Here is a 13,830-nt window from a genome sequence, read left to right as displayed (position 1 = left end):
GTTTTTCTTTTTCTTTTTCATCTCTGGATCAAGTGAGCAGTGTGCACACCTATGTTTGTGAATGTGATAACTCAAGAATGAAGTGATGTAGGAGAGTTAAGTTAATACCATTGTTGTATCTACTCAGATGAGTTTGAATGTCAGTGATTTTGACCTGAAGGTCAAGGTCACGTTTTTTGAAAATCTTCTGATGGGTAGCATGAGTGGTTGTCAGTATTTTTATCCCATGCTTCATCTACTTTCCTTTTTCTATCAAGGTTTTTCTGAAATGACTTCTTTTCTTTCTGTCTACCTGTTTCACATTCAAATTTGTATTTCTCTTATTTTTCCCTTACTTCCTCCTTTATTTTCTCCAGTCTTTCCACCCCCATGCTTTCCCCTCTCTCCTTTTTTCCCTCACTCCCTTTTTCTCTCATTCACCCCCTCCCCCCTCCCTCCTGTCTTCCTCTCTTCAAGGACGTTTATATTATAAAGGATGAATTTGCATATTAATTCATTTCTTTCAATTTTTTCAGATTAGACGTTGTCAACACATATCAGTGCTGATCAAACTGCCACATCCACCAGAGACCTGACTGTGTTCATGCATAAGCGTGCGTGGTTGTGCGTGTGTGTGTGTGTGTTAGGGGAGTTGCCTCCTGAAACAAAGAAAAATAAAGACCTGCAACAGAGGGAAAAGCAAGTAGCCTTTTAGTGCTCACCAACCTGAACAACTGTGTTGAGACATCATAAAAGGATTTACATGCTGGAAGGAAATGTTCCAGTTCTGCGTCGTGCTAAAGTTGCAGGAAGCGGCGTTGGTGGATGTAAGCTGCACGATAACATGTTGATCGCTGTCTGTGGTTAAATTGTGCTTTCGCATTACCTTAAATGTTCACAAGCAAATAGAAAACAAATAACCCAGCATGTCTGGAATTACAAATATGGACTTGGATTAGCTTTTTTTAATTTGATGAAAGCTGTAGGAAATTAGCCAGCACAAGAGTTATCTTATATTACACGTCTAAAGGATGTGTGCTATAGTTTAGAGTTTTGGTTCACTTCCTGTTGTATTTTTTCTTTTCTTTTTCTTGTTTTACGTTTCTCATCGATCAGTCTGTGTTTTGTTTTTTTGCCCTTTGGCAGCCCCTTCTTTCACTTGTTTACTTTCTCTGACTGACCGCTTGTGTTTGAATCAAATTTGGATTTTGTGACTTTAGCTTGTCTTCCCATTTGAGTCTCTTCTTCCAAGTGAACGATCGCAATTTGATTGTGATGATTAATCGTACCCTGTGCTGCTCTTTGAGAATTTCTGATGGAGGATGGGGCAAAAAAATTGCACATGACTTTCCCACTCTTTTTTAAAATTGTTACTGTGTTTAGGAGCAACATAATCCCTGACTGAGTTACACAGAGATGCACAGTGTTGTGTTTTTCAGTGAATGAAATAATGCATTCACAAACTGTGTATGAGTCAGCAGGAGGTGGTTGGGGCTACATGGAAATTCTACACAGGTTTTGACTCCAAAGTCTGTGGATTAGTTCAAAGAAAAATAATTTGGTGAGTCTGATTGAACTTACATGATCACAACCTTTCTGTAACCTTAACCAGCTTCAACTCTTGAAAATCTGAATACACTGTTACACATTCACAAGTACAGCACTCCAGACACATCTGGGAATAATGCTACAACAATAACACTCCCATATTGCCATGCTTAATTCCAAGTGAATTTTGACATTTGTACACTTAAGCAACCTGGATTGTGTTTGTACTGAACACTGTTGGTCATCGTGTTTAAGTGTAAGGGAACATTTCCTGGCTGTCTCTCCTCACATCGCTTCCTCTGATGGACGGAGAAGTTATGAATATGCAGCTGATTTCTGAAAGCTGACAGCTGCTGACAAATGAAGCATCTCACCTTACGTAAGCATTGCTACCTCCTGATTTGATGTAAGCTCACTGGCTGAACTTTGAAGGCTGCTGAAAAAATTGACTTCTTGTGTGAGGATTTCATGTTGTGAAGGGCCAGGCTGCCACAGGCTGTTAACCTATCAGTTAGGAGTCGTCTGAGCAATTTTAACTTTGCTAAAGGAAGCATCAAATTTCAGTCTTTCAACAATTACATGAGGCTTATTTTAATAGTTCTAATATCAGAAGATTGTCGTTTTCAAGCTGTTAACCTTAACCCTTTACTTTGGATCTAATCGCTGCGTCGTCCTCTTCTGATGTGTTTTGACATTTCCCCGTTTGAGTGTCATGAGCTGCTTTGATTTGATTGACGGGTTGACTGCAGCTGTGATTGGTTGACTGGCTGAACTGACAGTATGAATGTGTTTATTTGTTATACACCCATTTAAAAATGCTTCACTTGTGTTTGAGCCAATTACAGTTTTCTGCGCTGTACACTTTTGGTGAACCATCATAAAGTAAACTAATCTTTTTTTTATTATTGTTGCTATGCACTGTTTTCAGTTTCATTCCACCTGGACTTTAGGTTATTTAGTTTCAGTCTGATTAATAACTTGCATAATTAAGTGTTCTATATTGGGATTTCTTACTTGAAATTATTCAAAATGTACATACATTAAATTGCATGTGTGTATATATAAATATATTTTTTATGAAAAGTCTGGTTTTCTGTATTTATTTTTTTTTACTGAACTAAAATGTTTTTGCACGTGTAGGTTTAGTTTTTAGTTTTTGTTGACTTTAATTACCTTGGTGGTTGTTAAACATGCCCATACAGTAAAGACTTACAAGGAAGCAAGAAGACTTAAAACTAGCAGTTGATGGCATAACCTTACTGGAAGCATTTATTCAAGTTGTAAATCATATCCTTGTATGATGACTTTTTAAAAAAATACCAAAACAAAAAGGCTTCTTTAAAACTATTTCAACTTACCTGTTACATTTTAAGTGTTTTGTTTGACATTTGGAATATAGAACTAAATTAATCTTATAGAGCGTTGTGTGATTTTTTTTCATTCAGTTTATTTTGCATAATACACTCAGAAAAAGAAACATTTATCAGACTCAGTTTTCGTATTGTCTGTTTTTGTCACAGTCGAATCCAGCAGTCCCAGTCTTCTGGCTCCTGATAACTCCCTGGAACGGTCCTTCTTCATCCGGATGAAATCTACACTCACAAAGAGAGGCGTGCACATCAAGTCCTCAGGATATAAGGTCAGAACAATGTATCGCAAAAATAAGTTGAATTCTAAAACTGGAACTGTGGAGAAGGGGGAAAAGAAAAGTCACTATGAAGTTTTTCATAAAAACCTCTTGTGTTGAAGCTGAAAGTCAATCTTTCTTCAATCACATATTAATTATTTGATTTAAACTGTGTGTACCCAGGCAAAATTACAAAAACCATCTAACAAATTATGGAGTTGCTGCTAAATTTTTGAAAGACTGGATTTTCTAACATGGGTATGATCATCTCCCTTCATCTGCTTGAGGACAAATCAACTCATTACTGTTTTTAATCTGTGATTCACGTGGAAATTTATAATGTAATGAAAAAATAGGTACTTTGCATGCTTATGTGTCTCCTTTTCTATATACAGTAGTTTGAAAAGTCTTTGCCTTCATCATGCCTCCTATTTTTTGTTTGTCACACTTAAATGTTTCAGATCATTAAACAAATTTAAATATTAGACAAAGATAACACAAGTAAACACAAAATGCAGTTTCTAAAGTGTTTATTATTAGGGGAACAAAACCCAAACCTACATGGCCATGTGCAAAAAAAAAGGAATTGCTCCCTAAACCAATAAGTCTTTTACATCGCTGTGGAGGGTTGTCAAGGTCATGCCACAGCATCTCAATCGGATTCAGTTTAGGACTTTGACTAGGCCACTCCAAAGTCTTCAGTTTGAACCCAAGTGCACTTCAGTTTGAGGTCACGAACAGATCGCCGGACATTCTCCTTCAGGATGTTTTGGTAGACAGCAGAATTCAAGGTTCCACTTACCACAGCAAGTCTTCCAGGTCCTGAGGCAGGAAAACAGCCCCAGACCATCACAATAGCACCACCATATTTTACTGTTGACATGATGTTCCTTTTCAAAAATGTTCTGTTAGTTTTATGACAGATGTAACGGGACACACACCGTCCAAAAAGTTCAGCTCTTGCCTCGTCTGTCCACAGACTCTTTTCCCAAAGGTCTTGGGGATCATTAAGATGTTTTTATGCAAACGTGAGATGAGCCTTTATGTTCCTTTTGCTTAGCAGTAAGCAGTCTTGGAACTTCACCATGGATGCCATTTTGCCCAGTTTCTTTCTTATGGTGGGGTCATGAACCTTAAATGAGGCAAGTGAGGCCTGCAGTTCTTGGGATGTTGTTCTGGGGTCTTCTGTGACCTCTTGGATGAGTCGTCATTGAACTTGGGTTAATTTTGTTCACCACTGTTCCATGTTTTTACCATTTGACTCCAGCACTGTGGTTTGCTGGAGTCCCACAGCTTTAGAAATGGCCTTATAACCTTTTCCAGGTTGAGAATCTCAGCTACTTATTTTATTATAATTTGGTCCTGAATTTCCTTCTATCGCAATATGCTGTCTGTCTTTTGGTCTACTTTTTCTGGGGGCCATTTAGGTTTTTTACAGGGCCATTTAGGTTTGGATTTCTTTTCTTTTCCCCCTTAATAATAAACACCTTCATTAAGAAACTGCATTTTTTGTTTACTTGTGGTATCTTTGTCTAATATTTACATTTATTTGGTGATTTGAAACATTGAACTTTGATAAACATATAAAAAAAATAGAAACTCAGGAAGGGGGGAAACACTTTTCATGCCATTGTGTATGTTTGTCTGTCAGCTGCTGCCTTTACCAGTCATCTTCCTGCATCTGTATCTCACCCTAGCATCCTCTCTAAGACAGCAATGCTCTGCATGTCCTCCGTTTACTCCATCCATAAATCTTCTTCATGACTTCTGCTCTTTGCATCATCACTCTTAAACCTGCCTCCCTCTCATTCACACGTGTATTCTGTCTTGCTTCTACTGACTTTCATTCCTCTTCTCTCCAGAGTATACCTTTACCTCTCCAGGCTTTCTTCCCCTTACTGTCTACTCTGACTCAGTCATCATCTGCATAGACAATAGTCCATGTATACTCCCATCTATCACCGCTGCAAACAAGAACAGGCTTAGAACAGATTCCTGTTATCTCTCTGCATGCCCTATACCATCCTCAAATACTTCTGTGCCACTCTTGACTTGCAGTACCACACTTCCTGTCTTGGAACCCTATCAGGTGTCTCTAAATCCACAAAGAAACTTCCACAGCATGTCTTTTGTCCTGTTTTGTCCTTCTCTCACCCCAACCGGCCGTGTCAGACAGCTGCCCCTCCCTGTGCCTGGTTCTGCCGGAGGTTTCTTCCTGTTAAAAGGGAGTTTTTCTTTCCCACTGTTGCCAAAGTGCTCATAGGGAGTCATATGATTGTTGGGTTTTTCTCTGTATGTATTATTGTAGGGTCTACCTTACAATTTAAAGCGCCTTGAGGCGACTGTTGTTGTGATTTGGGCACTGTATAAATAAAATTGAATTGAACTGAACTCCTTCTAACCTCGTCCATACTTCTCCATCAACACTCTCAAAGCAAGCATCGCATTTGTACTGCTCTTTTATCAACATGAAGCCATACTGGTAGTAATTGTCAACTCTCTTCTAAACCTAGCTTCATCAACTTTATCTGTCTGTAGTTACTACAGCTCTTCACAACAATTCTTGAAAATCAGTTTCAGTACACTTTTCTCGATTCCTGTGTCATTATTTCACTTTCCTACATTGTGTTAAATAATATGGCTAAAAAGTGCACTGCCCTTGTCATCTGATCTGAATGAAGTGAACTTAACAGAACTGGGCTTTCAGTTCACACTTCTGAGACTTTAAAATTTATGTGGAAAAAAAATGTTAGATGAAAGTGACACTAGAACTTTGGCTGTCTATTACAGTGAAGGACTTGTCTGTTTTTCTTCCGCTTTTGCAGTTACAGTAACCTTGGTTTGATCTTGTTCCCATGCTTAGGTTTGTGATTTTTTTCTGCAGAAAGAAAATATGCATGTATAGGTGTAACATCAGGACTCTAAGCTCTGCGACCGTCTCACTATTCACAGATCGAGAAGCCGGATTAAAGGGGATTCTTTGGGCTGCCTTGTTTGTACGTCAATGTGCGTGTATGTGGGGTCACTCGTGGTTTATCCCTGACTAATACATTCAATTCTCCTCAGGAATGATGGCAGACAGCAGAGGAAAGACAGAGGAAAAGCTGTCAAAGACAAAACAAAATCACTAAAAGAACTTACAGATTTCATTAATACATTGTCTGAACCATGAATGGAATAGAGACTCAATTCAAACACTAGCATTATCAAAAATATAGCACAGGAAGTATGTTTACTTTGCTTTTTCAGCTTTTGTGTGAAACAAGTTTTTGTGTGGACCAGTTTGTGTTTTTGTTTATGAGCTGGGACACATAACCACAGGACACATATTTTATGTGGTCCTTACTTTGGAGGACACACATGGAAATGGTTCTTTGATAGCTCAAACTTGTTTGAGAGTTTTTGGTAAGTTTGGATGTTGGGCATTTGGGCATTAATATGATGATAGATGAAGATAAGGAAGAAGTGCCAGTATCCTCATAAAGATTTATATAAAGTTTACTAGCATAATAATTGGGAGACCTAAACAGACTGGTACTTATATAGTACTTTTCTAGTCTATTTGAGCACTCAAAGCACTTTCTTATCCATTTACACACATTTAAACAAGCACATTTTAACTTCACACACTCCAATAGATAGCTTGAGGGGAACTCGGAGTTCAGTATCTTGCTAAAGGATGCTTCGACACGCAGACAAGAGGAGTAGGTGATTGAAGAGCCGGCCTTCCACTTTGTAGAGGAAGTGCTTTACCTCGTGAGCTACGGCCACCCAATGAGAATAGAGCACATTTGTATTTTAGTAGAGACTACGATACAAAACAGATATTCACATATGTATTTTTTCAATTTTATTTTGCCTTTATTTATATACGTAGTGCCCATTGAGACTCAGTGTCTCATTTCAATTCAATTCAATTCAATTTTATTTATATAGCGCCAAATCACAACAAAAGTCGCCTCCAGGCGCTTCATAGATACAGAGAAAAACCCAACAATCATGTGACCCCCTATGAGCAAGCACTTTGGCAACAGTGGGAAGGAAAAACTCCCTTTTAACAGGAAGAAACCTCCGGCAGAACCAGGCTCATTTATAAGTGAAACCTGTTCCAGACAAGCAGATAAACATAATCATATATTAGTACAGACATTTGCACTTACATACACATAATGACACTGGTATAATTTTTGTCCACCTCTAAATTGGACATCAAGTTTGAGCTGACCAGCATACAGGTTATTAGTGCTTCATAGTTATCACCTATACAAAGTCTGAGCTGATGTCTTTCTTTAGCTTCTTCGAGGCCAAAAGTTGCATTATCATACATCCTGATTCTCAATACAAAGAAAGAAATGTAGGTGAATGCTTGTTTTCATTTGAAAAAGTTCTCTGACTTTCCTTTACTTGTTTTTTCCCCTTCAGGTGATCCACGTCACAGGGCGCCTGCGGATCAGGATGGCTCTGACGCACAGCCGCTCAGTGCCCAATCAGATCATGGGGATGGTGGCGGTGGCTCACGCTCTCCCGCCGCCAACAATCAACGAGGTTCGCATCGACTGCCAAATGTTCGTGACCCGAGTCAACATGGACCTAAAGATTGTCTACTGTGAGAACAGGTAGAGCAGAAAAACTGAGTTTTTTTGTTTTGTTTTTGTCATCTGTTGAAAAAGAGTGCACAATAGTTTTTATGAAAAGAACGCAACAAAAAAGCAACATATAGGTCTTTAGCTATCATTTTCATTCTTAATTTTGTTAGTCTTATTGTATTAAATGCTTTTTAGTTTATATTTAATACACTGATTAACTTATTATGGGTTACAAAGAGTTTATAGATCACACAAATGAATGAAAACTTTTTGAGAAGACATGTTTTTATAATAATATCTAGTCCCTACCATGTCTTAGTAACACTTCAAGAAACGTGGCATGAACAGCAAATGACATATTACACTATCATGATTTATTGGACAAAAAGAAATTATTAAAAAATTAATAAATAAATTAATAACATGCCCAATAACCAAGTTTAAATCTCAGCTGCACTTATTGCTGAATGTGCTGCAGAAGTAAACACTAGCTGTCTTTAACACTGTCTACTCAGTGACTGGAAACAGTTTCGTTTGTTTCAAGTCAAAGTTTAGAACTTGTTTACTGTTTTGGGCAAGTTTTCTGAAAATCTTGTGATTTCGATAACTTGAGAAGAAGACGGGTTTTGAAATTGATACTAGAAGGTTGAGGGGTAGCACTGAAAGTTGCCAGTGTTTAAACTTGAGTGTAAGTGAATGACACTAAAAACATTCTCGGTCAATATAACATAAATTTCTGATTCCACTTTCCGCTCAACTTTGCTCTTAGGTATTTTACACAGTCTGACCTTGGGGTGAATTTGGTGAGACGTCCACTCCTGAGAAGATCGGCAACTGTCTTCAATGTTTTTCACTTGTCGATTATCTTTCTTTTAATACAACTTCAAATTGCTTGGAATGACCCTGAAATTTCCCAGATTGATGGGCAGCAATTGTTTCTTTAAGATAGTTATAGATGTCTTTCCTCCTGACATTGTGTTAACACATACCTGAATGCTCCTGATGAGCAAACTACCAAAATGTCAGCTTTTATAGAGGCAGTCACAGATTCTGATGATCAGTTAATGATGTACTGACTTATATCACCTTATATTACACACACATTGTGTACATAATATTTCGGCTGATACATATGAACATAGTATTGCTGAGTAAATGATATGTTTAAGGAGTTTTTTATCTACAAAATTATCTGTTCATCTTAGTTTCTTTTGATTGGACATTTTAGAGTGCTCCACTTATATTGTGATTAAATATCACAAGAAATTATACCAAAAAAACTGACTACCGACTACTTCTGCATTCATCTTTCACACCTGCTGTTCAAAAAGAAAAGTTGCCTTCCCTGTCAGAGCATCTTATTCATGAGAACCCTGACCCAATCCTCCCCGGTTTAACAGTGAAATATGTCTCTGATGGATCTATCTCCTTTGCTCTGTCCAGATAAAGCAGATAGGTATCAGGATCTCATGCAGGAGTTAACCGGCCAACCAAGGAGATTCATATCAGGCAAAAAAAAAAAACTTCATGTTTTATTATAGAAAGAGAGGAGGGGAAAATGATAGTAGGCAGATTGCTTTATTGGTGGGTGGAAAAAAGGGACACAATGCGAGGCAGATGATGATATTCAGTGCGCAGCGACAGAAAGCGTCTCTGTGGTGAACAGGCAAGTGTCGCTCCCATTACAGCCCCATTTTGAGGATGAGTTTCTAAGAGAATGAGAAAATGGGAGGATGGGTTTTTCTAAAGAACAGAGTGTGCTGTTATCTGCCTGCCAGACATGAGTCCTCCCACCGCCCACTCGCTGTCACAATGAAACTGGGGAAATTGTTCTGTCTATCCTGTGGCAAATTTGTTCAAATTAAAGCTTTTTAAAGCTCACATGTGTTACCTGTACAATAGACAGGCAGCTTCAGTCTCTGTTGTTGGGTTTATTAGCTTTTTTTGCCTCCCCTGAATCAGACTTCGTAATCATCGAATACCAGAACTGCAGAAAGAAAATTGTCTCAGTGTGACAAGCTATGTATTTCAAAGTTTCACAACATTTCCACTTCCATGCAGCTTATTGTGGTGGGATATGGATGCAAGATTATCATCCAAAGCAAAGCAACAGAATAGAACATGGGGAAGTGGATATTCTTTCATCAGCAATTCCACTTATAAAGGAGCAAATATAATCTTTGTTATTGATTATCAGAATTAGATTCTTTCTTCAATTTTTGCTGACCGCTGGCAAATAGATACGGTGGCCCCGAGGTGCCATTTTAGAACATTTCAGAAACATATCAACAAAATTGAAAAGACAACAACGTTCTGTAAAGCACGAAGAAATCTCGAAAACTCAGCAGCACTTCAGAAATCTTAACAACAGTTCAGAAACCAAAGAGATGTCAGAAAACACAACATTTTGGAAAATATCAAACAGAAAAAGCTAAACGAATGCAACTGAATAACATAACCAGCGTGTGGTTGTGGTGTTTTGTTGAAAGTGGCGTAAAAAACAAATGATGACCAAAAAGTTTAGAACTTTGAAAGAAGTGAAACCTGTGAAGCTTCATTTAAGTGAAATTTTAAAAAAAAATCAAAATCATGGGGCCTTTTAGACATGTATTTGTGTATTACACATAGAGTGGAGCTTCCACTAGGGGTGGCTGTAGATCAGGAGGTATAGCAGATGATCTACTAACTGGAAGGTTATTGGTCCGATTCCTGGCTGCTCCAGTCTGCAAGGCCAAAGTATCCTGAACCTTAAGTTGCTCTCTGAATGTGAATGCTCGAGTGCTCAAGTAGACTGGAAAAGTGCTGAAGAAGAGCCAGTCCATTTACCATTTACCACTTTGGAACGTGTACTCTTTGTTTCAGAATCAGTGACTACATGGACCTGACTCCAGTGGACATTGTGGGGAAGAGGTGCTACCAGTTTATTCATGCTGAAGATGTGGAGGGGATCAGACAGAGTCACCTTGACTGTGAGTATTGGAACCACCTGACTGAGTGCTGTTCTCTGATTGGGCAAAAGAATTTTTTCCTTAGTAACTTTGGAACTAGCAGTTTATAAGCCAGCTTTTCAGCATTTTTTGCCTACAGGTTAAACACTAGTTTAATGTACTTTACCTCTAATCCAGTGAAGCTGTACATTTGTTTCATAGCAGTCATACTGCTAGATTTCCCTCTTCAAAGTTTAAAACCACTTATAGAGAATCCCTGCTCTCCTGTATCTTTGAAAAGTTTTTGCACAGCAGCAACTCTGCAATCTTATTACCCTTGTCAGGAGGCATAATGCACCCTCTGACACACACCCAAGCAGAGGCTTGGTATCCATGTTTAGTGGCTGTCTGGATGATTTGCGGCGTGCTGTTTGTTGCTGCAGTCACATCTTTACAGTGGCGGTAAAAACTGAGGAGGCGTTCAGAGCAGCACAGCGTTTCACGGTTTGTCTGAGGTAGTGAAGGCATTTAGGCAGAACGCCAAATAATAACAAGCGGCACAGCAAGGACGGCTGGCATGATGGGAGTCGAACACGGGCAGCTACAGTCAGATTCTGTCAAATATTGTCCACTGCAGCTGATTGCATTCAGATATAAGGCACAGATATTTCTCTGAAGACCCTTTTCTATTAACGTGGTTTGAAGGCTTAAAGCAGTGATTTGCGAACTATATCAATAAAAGCTGTAAAAGCAATAAAATGCTAACTTTTCTGAGATTTGGTTTAAATTACTCAAACTGCTCAGAAAAGTCATGGAACCAACATTCTCAGAGATGTGGAATGACTATTGAATATGATGAAAACTGCCCTCAGAAGCTGGTTTACATTAATACTCTGAAAGAACGAAATGTTTCTTCCACTGAAAACTCTACATCCAGATGAACAGAATCAACTTTCCGGGATTTCCTTACCTGGATAATTCAGTATGCATCAAGACAAAAAAAAACCCAGACCAGTTTGTTTGCCAGTATCATTTTACTCAGTGTATTACAATTTACATCTTATTAAGAACATAGGTCTAGGGCCTATGTTCTTAACTGGCCTTTTTGTCCCACTACATCTACACCTTAACCAAAGGAAGCTTTTTATTCTCTCTTCCTCCCCTCATTGGTGGCAGTTTCTTCCTGTTCAAAGGGCATTTTTCCTTTTCACTTTTGCTTGGGGTTTTCACCAAGTGCCTTGAGGCATCTGTTGTTGGGATTTGGTGCTATATAAATAAAATTGCATTGACTTTAACTTAATCTATAAATTTATTGGCACTATGATGACTTTAATTATTTCCTATAATCTTTATTTGTCTGAAGATGCATTTAGTTCATCTCTGTTTGAGGCTGCAGTTTGTTCTCCTTCTTTTAGCCTGGCTGTGGCTCAGAAAGCAGAACAGGTCATCTACTAACCGCAAGGTTGGTAGTTTGATCTCTGACTGCTCCAGTCTGAGTTCCAAAGTATCACTGGGCAAGATATCGAACCCCATGTTGCTCGTGATGTGTTCATCAGAGTGTGAATATTAGATGGAAAACACTTGTAGATGTAGAACAAAGTACTTGGGTGAATGAGACATACTAGAGTAAAATGGTACTATATAAGAAGCACTCCATTTGATTTGAATTAAATTTGGGTTTATGTTTGAGCTTGGTGTTAACGTTTGTTTAGGCTCTTTCACCTGTGAAGGTTTTGAAAATTGGAATATTACACTGGTGGAAATGTGTGGAAGGCCACTGTTGATGGCATACCACTAGAAATGTCACGGTCCGCTGTGACAGACCGTGCGGTGGTGTGTATGGTGGACCCAGGTGCGAACACAGGTGAGCAGACGGGAGTGAACTTTAAACAAAAGCGAGCCTTTTATTGTGGCTGATGACAAGGTATACAAATACAGCAGGGATAGCGTGGCTAAACAGAAACCTAAACTGGGAATAACTAAGGTAAAGCTATGACTAAGAATGCAATAGACCGGGCATGGAAACATAGAGGGTGGAAACACAGACGACGCGACACAGACTACATGAAACACAGAGACTAAATACACAAGAGGGATGATCAGGGGAAGTGGCCACACATGGGAACACAGCTGACACAGATAAACATAACAAGACATGGCAGGAGTAAACAACACTGACGGGAGACTGTCAAAGTAAAACAGGAAGTACACAGAGGTGCAAACAGGAGGAGAGAGAGAGCACGGGCATAGTGGGCTGGGGAAACATGGAAATGAAACACGAGGGGAGATGAGGGCTCACAGATACATAGAGGGGCACACAGGGGATAAGAGTCACAAGGGGAAGTCAAATAAGGAACAACATAACAGGACAACTCAGGAAACATGACCTAAATAAGGAACGAAATACAAAAATACAAGGAACTGAGAATACTGGGCCCACATGGCCCAGGACCATGACAAGAAAGGCTTCAGTGTTTTTATTCCTGGACGAAGGCCTGTGTAAAAATAAAGATATTGTCATTTATTTTAAATAGGGAGGGCCTTTGATTTTTTTTTTTCATTTGAAGCCCATTTCTATTGGTTGTAGAAACAACAGACCAATCATAGTGCATTTAGTGGTATTAAGAAGGGGTCTCCTTGTTGCTGAACAGTGAAAGAAAATAAATCACACACGCACAAATGGCAGTGTTTGATTTTAGTGTAGCTAGTGGTCTCCTGCTGGTTTGATTTTTTTACATGCACTCTGAAAACAGAGGGAACTGACTTTAAGCCTTTGCTGTCAGTGTTATGTTAAAAGAAATTATTTGATACTGTGTTGCAAATTATTCTATTAGTCCTAAAGGTCTGCTAACTTTCACTGGAAAGGAGGGCCCTTAAATGACTGTACTTACTGTACTTACCTCGTCATTTCTCTGCAAATAGAGATTTTTGCCGGTCTCTTTAAGCTCTGACTCCCGACACCGGCCCTTACTGCTGTTGTGACACAAATGAAACATGTCACATAGCTCATCAACAAAAAAAAAGGCAAGAAAATATACCAGCATGGAGCTCCCTGAAACTTTTTCAATTACCTTCTCCAAAAGTTCCTGAGCTCTGAACATCCAGAGTGGCAATCAGGAAGTGGCTCTATGGCGGCCTGGCGGGGTCAGGCAGAATAAGGGGA

The 13,830-nt window shown here is 39.0% G+C and overlaps 1 protein-coding gene across 1 annotated transcript in view; it reads left to right on the top strand.

The window, feature by feature from the left end:
* npas3 (neuronal PAS domain protein 3) overlaps positions 1–13,830 on the top strand; it is a 367,303-nt gene that overhangs the window by 331,744 nt on the left and 21,729 nt on the right. The window contains exons 7-9 of the mRNA XM_085342617.1: positions 3,048–3,166; positions 7,577–7,770; positions 10,603–10,709. Of these exons, the coding sequence (XP_085198743.1) occupies positions 3,048–3,166; positions 7,577–7,770; positions 10,603–10,709 (420 nt within the window). The remainder of the gene's footprint in view (positions 1–3,047; positions 3,167–7,576; positions 7,771–10,602; positions 10,710–13,830) is intronic.

This window comes from Diplotaxodon limnothrissa, linkage group LG19, assembly GCF_057381915.1.
Source record: "Diplotaxodon limnothrissa isolate DT_005_m linkage group LG19, D_limnothrissa_male_GT1.1, whole genome shotgun sequence".
Lineage (NCBI taxonomy): Eukaryota > Metazoa > Chordata > Actinopteri > Cichliformes > Cichlidae > Diplotaxodon > Diplotaxodon limnothrissa.
The sequence above is the reverse complement of the archived record's forward strand: the minus strand, read 5'-3'. Positions and strand labels throughout refer to the sequence as shown.